At 34.3% G+C, this 16,221-nt stretch overlaps 1 protein-coding gene across 5 annotated transcripts in view; it reads right to left on the bottom strand.

Moving 5' to 3' along the window:
• VPS50 (VPS50 subunit of EARP/GARPII complex) overlaps window positions 1–16,221 on the bottom strand; it is a 118,889-nt gene that overhangs the window by 82,628 nt on the left and 20,040 nt on the right. For all 5 annotated transcript variants that reach the window (XR_004986533.2, XR_004986532.2, XR_004986535.2 and 2 more), the window contains exons 3-9: window positions 12,922–13,044; window positions 11,775–11,846; window positions 9,271–9,324; window positions 8,353–8,423; window positions 7,533–7,650; window positions 7,407–7,442; window positions 6,138–6,220 (exon numbers count right to left, since the gene is read on the bottom strand). Coding sequence is in view for 2 of the 5 variants with exons in the window: in XM_036429418.2 (XP_036285311.1) it covers window positions 6,138–6,220; window positions 7,407–7,442; window positions 7,533–7,650; window positions 8,353–8,423; window positions 9,271–9,324; window positions 11,775–11,846; window positions 12,922–13,044 (557 nt within the window). In the remaining 3 variants the exon portion in view is untranslated. The remainder of the gene's footprint in view (window positions 1–6,137; window positions 6,221–7,406; window positions 7,443–7,532; window positions 7,651–8,352; window positions 8,424–9,270; window positions 9,325–11,774; window positions 11,847–12,921; window positions 13,045–16,221) is intronic.

Here is a 16,221-nt window from a genome sequence, read left to right on the forward strand (position 1 = left end):
CTAGGAAAATAATATAATTAATTACTAAAACAGAATAATAAAAACTGGCTTACTAGCCATGAGCTTCCCACTGTATATAATAGCTACATATTATTAGGTAGCACGGTGCAGTAATGGTTAAAAGCAACAAGCTCTGCATTCTAACAGACCTACGCTTAAATCCTGGCTCTGCCACTTATTTTACAAAGCATAAATTCCTCATCTATAAAACAGAGATAATAACAACAACTCTGGAGGAATATTTTATCAATACTAAATATAAAAAGTAAGGAAATGACTAGCATAGAGCTTGACACATAGTAAAGGCCAAAACAGCTTCCAATAGTATTATCATAACCATCATCATGATTCAACTTGTAAAAGCTAAAAAATAAAGCCCTAGTGAGGAAACCTTAATAAAATCTAATTTAGAATGACCGTACAGTCAGTGCTGCCTTAGCTAACGATGCCTCGCTTCCACTGCCGCTCTGATACATGTCAATATTTTCCATTCCTGCAGGGGTATAAGAAGTGAGCCATTCACAGCATGAGCATCTCTGATGCTCTTTGTTTGTGTACTCTGTGCTCTTAACTGGAATATTATCCCTCAGTCCAGCCTTTTAACTGCCTGTTATTTTAAACTCCTAGAGAACAAATAAATTGCAAAAGCTCTTGGCGTAACAAGTAACAGCACCTCACGCAGATAAACATTAAATAAAACTTCATGCTTGTCTCATTATCTAGGAGTAAAGAGTGTGACATAGATGACTTCTCTAGGCGACCGGTGAAATTTAGAACATCAAGTAAAAAGAGAAAAATTCTAGCAATATCTAAAGGAAAGAGACCCTTTATGATGAAATGAGGAGAATAGCATATGATGCTATCCTACAAAATGGGAGGCTAGAAAATAACTGAGCAAAATAACAAAAAAATAATTTTTCTATCAATCATGTGTGTGAACAAAATTAAGATCATTTCAAAATCTAAAAATGTACACTCCCATGTATCCCATTTAAAAATAACAAAACAATTCTTTGAGGTAACTAACAAAATAAGACAAAACAATGTAAAAAAATTATAAAAAATGTAAACAACTATTTACAATCATAAACCAGAGAAAAAAGATATCTTAATGTATTATCTTATAATTAAAACTATTAGGAAAATTCATCAGCTGTAACATTAATTAATAGGCTGTGGTTTACCCCACGGAATAGGAAAGGAAAGGAATAGAGAGAAAATCCTTTACCTTTTCCTTTTGTTTAAAACAGTATGCTTTGCCATGCGATTTACTTAACATTATTTTTTTTAATGGTATGGCGTGGGGGAAGGAGACAGAGTAAAACAAGTTAAAATAAAAAGGGGTGCAGGCAGTGTCAGAATAGCACGGTATCAATAATTTGGCCCAAGCAGAGAGGGCAGGTACATATTGCTAAAAAGGAATCAAGGGCAACAGGAAAAGAATAGTCCCAAGTACTGCTGCATTTGTACGTAAAAGCTGTGTTCATTATTCTATAATTTAAAGAAGTATCACAACGTATAATTTTCATTCAACTGCCAAGATTATAATAATGGGGGAAGGAGAGGGTTATTGTAATGATTCTGAGAATTAAGTACAGGCATTCCTTCATACCCATGGGGGTTTGGTTCAGGACTTCTGCAGACAAAACACCTGTGAATGCTCAAATCTCTTATGTAATACTAGAGGCCCATTACATAAAATTTGTTCACTGGTTATTGCGGGGGGGGGGTGGGGGGGGGTGCCCCTCAACCCAGCCTGGGCCCACTCGTAGTCCAGGAGCCCTCAGGGGATATCTGGCTGACGGATTAGGCCCCTCGGTAAATCATCCTTAGTGCTGCCACTGGACTCAGCAGTCATGAGCTTGGCTCAGAGCTTCTGGCTGAGTGGTGTTCCCCCTGTGGAAGTGCACTGACCAGCAGGGGGCAGCTCCTGTGTTGAGCGTCTGCCCCCTGATGGTCAGTGAGCATCATAGTGACCAGTTGTTCGCCATTCAGTTGATTTGCATAGTACCATTTTCTATATAGGATGGTGTAATAGTTGCAGATCACATATTTGCATATAGGCTATAGCAGGGGTATGACTACACATCACTTAATTTGGGTGAATTCAGCATAGTACTCAACGTGTAGCAAGTTCAAATTTTGCTTTTTGGTACTTTCTGGGTGTTTTCATCTTTCTAATATTTTTGATCCATGGTTGGTTGAATCCACAGATGCAGAACCCAAAGATATGGAGGGCTGACTGTACATCTGTCTCTGTTAAAGTACAATACTCAACAAAGGATTTCTGATGGTACGCAAACTTTTCAGTGCATAATCCATAATAAGCTCAGGTTCACTCAACTAGTTTCTTCAAATGAAATTGAAAGTAATAAAGAAGTTCTGACTTTTAAGAATAACTGTTCTTGAAACTAACTTGGATAAATTTTTTTAAAAAGTAATTATATGCTTCATTTAGATGTACTTAAACATAAACATACTCTGATTCCTATTCCTAGCAAATACCAACTCTATGTCCTCCTATCAATCAACTAAAAAAAAAAAAAAAAGTCATATAATATAAAAATGATCCCTGTCAGTTATAAAAGTGAAAAAACTGGTGTCACAGTATCTTAATTAAATATGCTGAAACAAAAAATAAATATGCTGAAACATAGCACATTTCAAGGAAGAAACAAGGTACTAAATAAGGAACTGTTTTCTTTCATTTTTCAACCAATAGATTACATAATTATTTCTTGGTATTTCATGTTTTAAACTATATAGTCATATAACCTGAGACTTACAAGGTATACAATCAATGGTTCTTTGTAAAAAAACAAATATGTGAGTTTGTTTTTCCTCCTTTCCAAATCATGTAATCTACTCCTAAGACTACCAAGTACCTTCCTTCTACCAATAATTTTATTTCCAATAAAGGATCAATGTGACTAGGAAAGAAAGGAGGAATATAAAATCTACCAAGAAAAATTAAGAAGTAGACAAGCAGGTTCTCTATACATATGAACTTGCCAACAATGTATTTTTTTAAAAATCACACCAAAATTCAAAAATGCTCTCGGGGAAAGGGAGGGAGGAAGAGACTGAACATAAACTGTGCACCTATGGATGAGGACAATGGAGGGTGGGGAGGGGGCGGAGGGTGGGGTGGGAACCTGGTGGAAGGGGGAAGAAATGAGGAACCTTTGTAATAATATGAACAATAAAGATTGATATATAAAATAAAAAAAATTCAAAAATGCTCTAAATCATAGTTTTCTTAAAGGACATTTCTAAAGGAAATGTATTTTATAATTTTCTAGTCATCCACAGAGATGAAAATAAATATAAATGTTAACAAAAATGAAAGTATAAATTAATTACTATTCCCATGATTACCAGAGTGTCAAATGATCTTTTACTCTGAGTCACTAAGGTCTAAGCAAAGACTAAATCTTTGCTTTGGCTAAATTCCACAGCTCCAGGTAAATTAAAGGAATAAAGTGTTGATGAATCATGTCTGAAGAGACCAAGAAGAGGTTCAATATTGTATTCAGAAGCAGGAAAAAAAAGTGCAAAAGGAAATAAATGTGTACAATAAAAAAGGTGCATCTTATTAATAAAGGCAAAAATAAAAAGAAATTGTATTAAAATACCTCCCCTTTTCATGGACTCAACTTGATGGCATATCAAATTATTCTACCTGTATATCCCATGTCATTTATCTACACAAAGTGAACAAACTTCTCATGTTCTCCCAACCAGGATTAAAAGGGTGAAATAAGAGGCGACGGGAAAAGGGGACTGGGTTAGGGAGGATGAATGGAAGCCAACAAAGGCAACCGTGCTGGTATGTGGGGGAGAGACTTCTTGGTGGAGGGGCTGTCATCTCCACCAAACCACTCCAACCAGCACCCCTGCTTACTGAGTCACCCTGACGTTGTCACTAACTCACCAAGTTAAAAACACACCCAACCAGTTTTCCCAGGAAACCCATTGCAATAAATTCCTTGGCCATCAATGTATTTTTGTGCCTGTATTTTTTTTTTAACCTATTTTCAGAGAATATGACAAACTATTCTTTTTACTTGGATGACTCACATATGTAAACATAACACATTTCTTATATATTGTATTATCTAAAATAATACAATTGTTAATTTAAATCATCATTACAGATCTTTTCAGTTTCAAAACTTGACCAGGTCAGATAGCTGTCATCACACCTCCTCCACATATCACTATTTACATTAATTAAAAAGTACTTAGAAGCTACTTCATGCTAACTCTAAAAATCACAAATGAGAATTTATTTCAAAAACATTTTATATAACTAATTCTGGTCCAATAAGACATTTACGTTAGCACAGCTAAAATAAAATTTCTATTTGTTGGGGAAAATAAAGTGTCAACTCCTGTCACCTACTCCCTCAATTTCCTTCTACCAAGTTTCCATACTCATTCATTCCTATTACAATCCCTGCAAAGTCTTAATATATTATGTACTCTATTTTATTTTCAACCTCTCATTATTTCCCATCCATTTTCAATTTTTCAGGTTTCTCCCTTTCAATTGCACATCTCTCCTCTTAGTAAAGTTTCCTCATTCTATACTTAAACATCAACCATATCTGTCCCCAGCAAGGTCAATTCTGACTTATTTGTTGCTATAAAGCCAGTCCTCACTTTGCTTGCCATCTCTGCAACAAACTTCGTCATGACACCTAAAATCTCATATCCACAACCCCTCAGATCTTGTTTAGCTCAACTCCTGTATTCCCTTCAGGTCTTCCTTCATCTTGAACCCCTAAGGAAAGTGAGATCCCAATACTTCCACTGTGTGTTCAGCGTCCTTCTCCCTAAGGCCCCATCCCACTTGTGCCTTCTTCAGTTCAAGTCCTTCTTTATAGATTATGTTCTCGAGAAATAATATTGTTTACATTATGTAATTAATTCCAAAGCAGAGCACCTGGCTTTTTTATAATAAACAATAAATATATAACTGCCTGAATTATGTTCACTTGCTCATAAATAAGCTGTGCTCACTCTAACGAATTTATCACCACATAATGAACTAAATTTGTGCTATTCTTTTCCAGGACCCAGAGGCCTTTTAAAATTTTTCAAATGAATAAAACCAAAATATCACAGTACTTCCCAATTATGTATTTCCTAATCCAATAAAAGTGTGTTGTTTCAAAATGCATGATCCTAAAGAAAAAAAATACCATAAATATTTAAAGAGCATCTCTATGAGAGAAATATCTAGTCCTTTACCCTACACTCAGAGAGACCTATGATGTCAGAGTATATTTAAGAAAATTTCAATTCAAAGGTATATTAGTGTTTTGGTCTACCGTAATCTTTTTATTTTTAAAATACTCGCAATCAACATCTAAAACATCAATGAGCCATGCTCACTGAATATCTGCCAGAATTTCTATACAGGAGAAACATATAAATTTAATTTGAAACTGGTTTTGCTTAGCAAGAACAATATTTTAGTCAGTGTTATGTTTATTTGTGATGGTTTTAGAGCCATGGTGGGAATTACACCTGGGGATTAAAGCCTCCCAACGTACTGGCATCAGTAATACAAAAACTTCTTTTTAAGCCAACCAAATATCCATTAATAAAGTTCAAACTAGTAGCAAATGTACATTTTATAAATAACTAAACAAAATGTGTAACACATTAGTCACTTAAATATTACAAGCATGACTATGATAAAAAGTAAGTTCCACAAAAATTATGAAATCAGGATGAGCCAAACACTAGAACCATCTAGATCTGAAACACAAACTACAATAACACTCTCACTATTTATAAGCTGGGCAAAGTTAAGGAGGACGAATTCCCAAGTGATGCCATGGGGATTGAAGAGTTAAATGAATCCTTCTCTACTTCTCTATAAAATGAAATCAATGAGATTAAAAATAATATGAGTGTCTGTGAGGTGAAAAGAAAACATATCTGATCTTGCAGACCTTAATATTTATTATCTGTAATTTGATTGTACTACCCACTTATGAACAAGAATGCTAAAAGAACAGAGCACTTGGTATTTATTTTTAATGTTTATTAATATTGTTTAGAACACAATTCCTACATTAAAAACAGGCAACAGAGTCAGCTTTAAAATTTCTGTACCACCTTACCTTATACAACTGTAATGTTTAAAAGTGCTGGCAGCTTTCTGACATTCCAGGCACAACTGAATAGCTCCTGGGTAGTCTTCCTCCTTAAGATAACAACAGAAGTCATTAGACTGGAGACATTTTTCTTAAAGCCCCTGAAGAAAAGAAATCTGCTCGTCCTCTACCCAAAAGTTACAGAACCAGAGAAGTTTAATTTCTTTTATGTAAGGATTAGAATACCACTAACAGACAATAAAATAGAGAGGCAAGTAGGTCCAGACCTCCTAGTAAAGCATTTGAAATGTAGGCATAGAAAAAAATATTCTGTTTCCTCAAATATACAGTCACTGCCCTCTATGACCATGAAATGTGGATAAAAACTATATAGGATTACAAGCTGCTTCACAGGGAAAGTGCTCTTTAACTATCAACATTCCTCGTTCAGTAATGTTTACACAGAATGTTCCAAAACAATTATGCACTCTACCTTTAATCAACATTCAACAGTTCTACCACAGCATTCAACAGTTCTACCACCAAGAAATCAATAAATTTTTTTTTTAAAAACAAATTTGGAAAAAATAAAATAAAATATTCATTAATTGCTTCAGAATATTTTTATCACCTAAACATTAATTTAATGTCAAAAGAATTTTTCATATGGGTGTCTCAAACCCTAGTTTAGTCATAACAGTTTAGGAGTGATACAGTGATTACACAGAAAACCCTTAAAATTTTTCTTTCCTTAAGGCCATATCTAAGTTCAACAATGCAATTCAAATCACTGGGGATGCTGAGATAAAGTTCCTACCCTAAGGAGCTTCAGTGGCAATAGGGAAGCACAAACAGAAGATTAGGCTTTTGTGAACCTTGTAACAGAAGTAGACTGAGAATGCTAAGAAACCATCAAAGAGAAAACATATAGCTCGCTCAGAAAACCAATTAACATGAGAGAGCAAACATAACTAATATGTGAAATATATCCTAAATTACCACTATACGTTAGAGGAAAAATACAATTTTATTATTATTTGAGTGCAAATACAATCAAAAGATGCTGACGTTCACATTCCCATGTTGCTACAAACTAAATATTTCTCCAAATAAATTTTCTAAATGAAGCACATTATGTCAATAGAAAAATGCTCTAGAGCGAGTACCTTTGCATGTCTAAAAGGGCTCTTTATACCATCTACCAATTTGAGAAAAATGCTCCTCTGAATTTTTTCACTATAATTTTTCTATTTAATATTATCAAGATGGCCAGATTTCTAAGCCTTATTAACTTACCTCTAGCATTTCACTCAAGCGCACATCTGTTCTTTGCTGGAAGAAAAAAAAAAAAAAAAATCAAAGGTAAAACCTGTCTCAACCATAAAATTAAGTTTTAATTTTTAAAAAGTAACCTGTATATACCAATGTTTTTATAGTCCTCAGAGATTTCAGAAGTCCAATCAGCAACTGACGTTTCCTTTGATTTGCAAGGAGGCCTAAACTTGCTTGAGTAAAACCTTCTTTTGCAATATTCAAGTGTCTGAAAAAGAGAACAATAAATAGTTAAATTTTTCTAGCATAAAAAAATATTATCCACACAAAACAATAGGTAACTAATAAGGCAGTATCTTTGATTACTCTTAAAACTAGGCATTAGGACTACTATCACAAATTTATGGGACAAATTTATTCAATGGCTCAATCTAAGCCAGCATTACTCAAAGTGTGGTGGGTGACTAGTGCCAATCCTCAAATTGTCACTGGCCCATCAGAAGAAAAGTACAAAGAAACTGAAAATAAACATTTAAAAACATTTAGGGAGAAAATTGACATAATAATTTTATGTTTCATGAATAAATAAATAAATAATTGGGACTGTATTTTGTATGTCTTTGGTTTGTTTGTTTCCCCCCATTTCCCTAGTACTTTGATTTTATTGCATTTTATAAAAATAACATCCTGTAACAAGTTAGAAATTTAAAAAAAAAAAAAAAACTGGTCCTTCACCATAGTTTGAGAAGCACTAATCTAAGCAATATAAAAACAGTAAAGTTTTTAAGCTATAATCAGGTGTAAAGACATACCTTCTTAGCATAATTTTTGGGTCATAATATATAAAGTTACTAAGTGGTATTCTAGAAATTATAGTAACAATAAAAAAAATCAACTATCAATGATAGTTTCATAGTTTTCCTTGAAATGTTTTCCAGTTTAAAGAAGAAAATAGCATCAACTGCAATACCTCCTCCCATTTGTGCAGATAACAGCAGCTAACTGAAGACCTGTCTGTAATGAGGTAACTCTTTCAAGTTCCTATGGAAAGATTAGGTACAGGTTATTATTTGAGGCATTTTACTTTTCTTTCCTATTCGTATGGTATTCTAACAAAACCTTTAGTAGGTTTCTAAGAAAAGCCTGCTTGGAAAACAAAAAAGCAAAAAAATTACCTGAACCTGAAAACTGTTGGTATATATTTCAACAAAATTATTTAAAATGACAATCTTCAATTGATTTTCACAACAACATATGACAAAATATTTAGTTAGTATTGCTTATAAGGAAATTTAGACCCAACCTGTTTAATACAGCCATAAATAAAAACTAATATATCCACTGAAATGTTTCTACCCAACAGAATTTCACAAGGTAATCAAGAATATGACAAATATGATTTCTGTTTGCTAAGATGCTTTGACAATGAATGCTTTCTTCTGAACACTAGTAGATATTTCAATGGATTATGAAATCTCTGGTTTTTCTACTGAAAAGACAGATTCTGCTGCACAATTCCAATTTTATCATGTTTTAAAAAGAAACTGTTATATTGCCATTGAGCATTCATTATTAATAATCTACATGCTACAAAGAATATAAAAGCAATTTTCACTGGCTATTCTATAGATTGGAAAACCTAAGATATTACTTTAGAATCATTTATAAAAAAAACTCATTTCTTCAGTTTGGCAAATACCCCCAAATGAGAACACATATACACACACACACACACACACACACACACACACACAAACACACACACACACAGTAAATATGTTGCTACAAAACTATAGACAAAAGAATAAATTAAAATACTTCAACAGTTTCAGGACTAAATCACTCACTTTTTAAATTTCATTACTGAAAATAACAAATATTATTTTACCTTTACATAAGCAGGCTGCTTCTCAAGGATTAAATCTGCTACTTTTCTAGATACCTATAAGAATATACCATCAAAGGAAGTGAGAAGAAAAAAAACCACTCATGCTTACTATTACATTTTATATTTTTTAAATTTCCAAGAATATTCTACAGGTCTTTCCTACAAATTTTACAGTATGCTATGACCACACATATCTCTCTGGCTATAAAATTAATAAAAAGAGATACAGCACTGAGCACAGTACTCAACAAATGTTCCTTATAACTTGTTGGGTATCATTACCTGATTTGACTAACATACACAAAAGTTTAATCATCTTTAAGAGTTCAGCAATTGCATTAAAAGATGAACTTCTTAAGATAAATAAGCTTTTTTTTTATCTTATGATAAAAAAAAAAACTTATGAAGATGAAGACAATATTTGGGAAACAGGAATGTCCTTACACCCTGCAGATCCTTTTGTACCACAGAAGAAGACAAACGGTATTTTGGTCCATTCTGAAGAATTGAGAACATGTGTTTTTTGGAATGCTATGGAGATATTTCAGGTTTTCTGAGCTAATTCCATGAATAATGTTAACCTATGCAAGTTAATTATAATGATTTTAAACATGAGGCTCTTATTTCACAATTTCAGGGGCCTCGGTCAGATTACACTGTGTCAGTGGTCGGCAAATGGCTGTTCGTCAGCCACATGGGGCTCTTTGGCCCCTTGAGTGTGGCTCTTCCACAAAATACCACGTTTTTAGCAAAGGCCAGCTTAGGACTAACCTAATTAAGTTAATAACAATGTGCCTACCTGTATAGTTTAATTTTTAAAAATTTGGCTCTCAAAAGAAATTTCAATTGTACTGTGACTAATGAATTTGCCGACCATGGCACTATGTGATACCAAATCTAGCACAAAGCAGGGCACGCTGGAGTTATTACTGAATGTCTGCTCAGGAAACACGATGGATTTCCCTCCCCCAGGCCAACTGAGAACGAAACATTACTCCCACACACACTTACTTATAAATGGCATCAATCTTTTCATGCTTTCTTAATCTGAATTTGTACATATATGTATAGATGTGTATAGATCTGAATTTGTATAGATGTACCCAGATAAAAACCCATCTAATTTTACCAAATTGGGTTTATTTAAATAAATAAATAAATAAATAAATAAATAAATAAATAAATAACCATGTGGCCCTGGCTGGGATGGCGCAGTTAGTTGAGCGTCATCCCATGCACCAAGAGGTCACCATTTTTATCAGGATTTATGTCTGGGTTGTGGACTCAGTCCCTAGCAGGGGGTGTGCAAGAGGCAACCTATCAATATTTCACTGTCACATTAATGTTTCTCTCTCTCTCTCTCTCTCTCTCTCTCTCTCTCTCTCTCTCTCTCTCTCTCTCTCTCTCTCTCTCCCTCTCCCTCTCTCCCTCTCCCTCTCCCTCTCCCTCTCCCTCTCCCTCTCCCTCTCCCTCTCCCTCTCCCTCTCCCTCTCTTTCTCTCTTTTCTGTCTGCTTTCCTCTCTGTCTGAAATCAATAAAAACATATTTTTTAAAAATAGGCAATGTAGTTGATTATTCTGCAGAGTGCTAGCAACGTACTAAGTGATTTCCCTACATTATCACAATTAGCACTCATGTCAATCTATAGAAATGGGTTACATGTTTCTTCATTTTCCAGATGAGTAATCTTAAACATAGTAGTAACTACATATAGACTGAATTTTATAAAAGTAGCTCAGCCTAATGTGAGGAAATATAGAATTATAGAATTTCATGGCATTAAAGAAAATGCTGGTCTAGCCGAAACCGGTTTGGCTCAGTGGTAGAGCATCGGTCTGCGGATTGAAAGGTCCCAGGTTCGATTTCGGTCAAGGGCATGTACATTGGTTGTGGGCACATCCCCGGTAGGGGGTGTGCAAGAGGCAGCTGGTCGATGTTTCTCTCTCATCGACTTTTCTAGCTCTCTATCTCTCTCCCTTCCTCTCTGTAAAATATCAATAAAATATATTTTTTTAAAAGGAAAAAGAAAAAGAAAGAAAATGCTGGTCTAACCCATCACTTCACAAATAACACAAAAGAAATTTATTTACCAAAGCTAAGTGACTACAATTCAGGTTTTCTGAATCCTACACCTGTATTCTCTTTGGACCTATTTTAACAAGAAATGGGAACCTTTATTCTGAGATAAAAACAAACAAACAAACAAACAAAAACTCCTTACAAAACTGTGGGTAGTTTTGCATCACAAGGAGCCTAAAGGTAATCTGGGGGGGAAAAAGAGTTCAAAATCCTTTCATCACATTTAGGATCCAGAGAAAAAACTTCCAGTTCTGAATATGCATTATATTTTAATATAAATGTATCAATTGAGAAAAAGTCATGTTAAGTACAATTTGTTTAGTACCTTACTATATTATTTAAACCATAACACCTGAAAACATTACACCTTTTTGCTGTGTTTCATTCACAGTTCTGTCACAAAGAAATGTGTTTTTTTTACTCACTGCAGCTTGTTGTTGTTTCAATTTGTCTCTGTACTCCTCTAATTCTTGCAAATTGAGAACAGGAGGGAGCTTCTAAAAAACAAATCCATTAGAGAAACGTAAAATAAATTGTTTAGTTTGGTGTCATTTACCTGTATACCTCTAACTTATCAACTGTGCATATAAAAGTGTCACAACTCAATCATGTCTATTCCTCCTGACCCGCCTACGGGCCCTAGCAGACTTTGGACACAAAAGCCTACACATCTTTGTCACCCTACCCTCGGTACTCCTTGCCCAGCCCACCATCTCCACTGCAGCAGCCTCCCACTTCCAGGAAATCCCACTACCATTGGGAACCCTGACTCCTGTGCTAGGAGACACTGCTTTCATGATCTGTGACAGGAGAATTCCCTCCTCTACCAGCACAGGTATATTCCTACTTCTCTGTGACAGAATTCAAAGCATATTCCCTCCTGAAGAGCCATGAGTAGGAACTAAGCACCTCAGTGTGACAGTGACAGCTGTTGGAAGTACATGCTAGATTATACACTGTCTTTCAAAGGATAGCATGGGAAACTATCAAAAGTATGCCACTGTGTAGGTGCGAAACTCCAGCTTAGAATCCAGTCTCAGTCAACTGATGAATGAGGCCTCAGAATGAGACGGGAAATGCCTTTATGTATAACTGCATGTAAAGTACGTATATGCACATTGAGTTTGGTTTTGTCTAAAAACAAATTTTACTATTCTGGCTTTAAGTTCTTATAAATTTAAAATGCCAATATTGTAAACATTATGGCATAGGGATATTTATCATGACTACACAATTATATCCTAAAGCTTTTCTAAACATATTTAACATAAAATAAAATAGAGGCAGCATATTAACATATTGTACAATATGTTAACAGTTAAAAAACAAAAGTACAGAAATGTTTCCTGGACCAATATTCTGCTCCTGCACTTAATTTTAGATTTTTAAAAATAGTTTCACCTTGAAACAATGAAGACAGTTCACTGAATCACAATTGGTCATTACAGACCAATTGTGATATCAAAAAATATAACATACCTAAAAAGCATTCAAATCTTACAAATGCAATCATTGGAAAAAAGGGGGTCAGGGTGGGGGGGCTTTAAACAGGTTTTAATGAATTTTTTTTACCTCCAGCTCATATTTTACAATATCAAATGAGTCTGTAGAAAAATATATTTGTTCAATACTATTGATTAGTTCTTGTTCAGCTTGAGGATCACTAGGCTGTTCTCGAAGTTCTCGGAATTCCTCCTTTAAGGAAAAAAAAATCACAATTACAGTACTTGTAGCTGTTATAGTTATATCTACACGGATATAAATAATCATCTTTCTTAATAATCACAAATCCAGGGAACCATTCTGACAAAGGAGACAAACTGACAGAAAACAAGAAAGTTCATGAAAATAGCCAAACACTAAAAACTATTCATCTATTGAAGAAAAAACAGCTAGTTTTATTATTCAGATTTGATTTTCTATTCCTTATGTGCCAACTAGTAGTTGGGAGAACTTAGATGTTTAATGAAAGGAAAAAGCAACCATCTAGTATCTGTCATACATACATACCACATGCAGACACATTTTCATCATTTTGCAACATTCTAAAATCTGCCTCACACAGATAAACAGGGAACAACATCTCAGTGACATTTGAGTCACAATCAGCATTTGGGGACCCCTAAGAAGCTGACATCCCTCCTTCTGCTGAAAAATCTCACTGCTCAGCTAAGAAACACTGGCTCCAGAAAAGCTTCACCAGCTTAGCTCTGCAAGTCCATGAGACTTCCTTCCAAGTCTACTAATACTGCAACTAATGACATGATTGTGAAATGAGTGCTCAACATCTGATAAAATGCTCCTTCCAAATAATACACAATGGAACTTCTATGACTTCATGTAACTAAAAAGAGCTTGACAGAAAAATCCTACCCCTAATGTTAGCATCCTCATCTATGCAATTTCATTGTTTATCTGAATAAACCTTCAGCTAACTGGGAAATTTCAGGAATCCCAATACCCTCTCTTAATCACACTAATTAATCAAAATGTTAATATATAACAATTTAGTCATTTGATTATACATTTAAGTACACAAAACAAAACTAGCATTTTAAATCATTTTATAGTCATTAAAATAATACTTTAAAATTCTTAATGAATTCTCACCAATTAAATACACAAAAATTATATGATCAGTTAGAGGACATTCTTTGCCAAATAGAAGTACTTTAGATTATTTTATTGCAGGGCATAGTTTTCAATAAAAAGAAAGCCTCATATTTTTAAAAAAAAGCCTTATATCATATATCCATTAGGCTTTAATTGACATTTTACATTTGTAAACCTATTAAACATAAAATTATATCCTCTTGATAGATCTAAGCTAAAATATAAGAGCAATAAATCTGAAGATCAGGAGAATACTTAATAGTTTAATTTTAAAATTCCAGTAAATTTAAAATAGAAGGCAAAATAAGTGAATGAAAAAGAAAATGCCTCTTTAATACCAAAACTCAACTTACAAGATACAATAACAAACAAACAAAAAGGTCTGAGATACAGCCATCACCAATTCAGTATGCAATTAGATACTATTGTATGATACAGTAAGAAATCAGTGGGGGCTGTATTTGGGAGCGAAGATATACGTATCTATAACACACTAATCTGTGCAGTACCCTGGACAGCGGCGCTGAAGAACAGATGGGTTAAACCCACACACACCACCTGCAGAGGGTTCTCGGCTAGCCTATCCACAGGCAAGCACCCTGCAAACAACTGTAAAATGACACTGACATAGAAAATACAAAAAGAGATAAAAACTTTCTGGCAAACTCCCTCCCTAAGAGTCCAGAGGCATTTGAAATACCAGCTTGCAATGCTGCAAGCTAAGGCTAGAAATAAGGTCCAAATAAGGATATGGTAATGTTGCCTCCCTAGGAATTCCACAGCACACAAGTAGCAAAAAAATGAACTTGGTATCACAAACAAACAAACAAAACAAAACAAAAAACAATCCTGAAGATTACAAAAATTACTAAGATTGGAAAACATCAGGTATGGAGCTAAACTGAAAACTGAAAGAGACTGCAATGAACGAGCCCTTTACCTTAAATGTATACATATGTATCACCTAAACGATTGATCTAAAGGAAAAGACATTTGGGTTTTCGTTGCAACTCTGCTAATAACCTTGGACAATCTACTTCGTTTCTCCATGCCTAGTTTTTGTCACCTACAAAGGACACACACACACACACACACACACACACACAAAATAACAGTGAAACAAATATCCAAAGTTATAAGAAAGCCAAAGGAAAAATATGATTTCATTTATAAATATCTCACAAGTGTACATTTCACAAATGTGATGAATCTGTAAAAAAAAAAAAGAAAATCTGTGTATGTATATAAAAGGTCAAATGTCATTTCTTCCTGGAGAACTGAGCAATTATATCACAGAGAGCAGGCAAACTCGTATGATTTCAGAGAACTGACATGTAACACTTGACACGGTAGGTGAATTAGAATAAGGAAAGGGATAAAACCAGGAGAGGCAGAAAAAGAAGCACGGCACCTAAAGTAGAATTCAATCCAAAACAAATGCCCACGATATGCCTATAAAATACCCTCTCCTTTCACACAACTTAGTGGCTCCTGTTATGAAAACATAAATCTGATCTCATTCAAATCTGCTCCATTTAGAATCCCGAGCACCTTTTCATCCCTCTGCACTTGTAGCTATAAGACTGTTTCTCCTAATCGTCTCCAAAGGCGTCCTCGCCCTCAGTTCTGCCTGCTCGATTGGATTACACACTTGAGAACTGAGATTTCTCTGTGTTACTCCATCACTATGCCCTGCAGCGCCAAGTCACATTGTAGATAATAATCACTGAACAAACTGAAATTAATTGCACAGTGAGTTAAGGAATATAAAAGAACAAAAGAAAGGAAAAACAACGTATTCTTGTTTTGATAGGCAAATTTTTCCACAAACTCTGCATGAAAGGTTTATGTCTCCTAACTAGAAATAACAATAAATGTTAAATGATTTTAGGGATATTTTATGCATGTAAATTAGGGGGGAAAAACAAAGCCTCTAGATTGCATATTCTTACCACAATTACTCCATAATTTTGCCATTATGTAACTGGTTTCCTAGGATTGGAGATATAAAAAAAAAAGCCTAATTCTTCACCTAAATCAAAACCAAATTTGCAAGCCTATATATATGTATGAGGCAAAGTTTTATGCAAATAAAATAAACAAAAGACTTCCTACAAAAAAATTAAAAGGCAAAATCAAGGGAATAGAACAAATGAAACTCCTTATACCTATTAAAATACATCACTTTTTAAAAAATACAGAAATATTAGATACTTAAGATTAGTACTATTTCTAAAAATTTTAAAGGACTATTTTTAT

This window comes from Pipistrellus kuhlii, unplaced genomic scaffold, assembly GCF_014108245.1.
Source record: "Pipistrellus kuhlii isolate mPipKuh1 unplaced genomic scaffold, mPipKuh1.p scaffold_m20_p_10, whole genome shotgun sequence".
NCBI classification, from domain to species: domain Eukaryota; kingdom Metazoa; phylum Chordata; class Mammalia; order Chiroptera; family Vespertilionidae; genus Pipistrellus; species Pipistrellus kuhlii.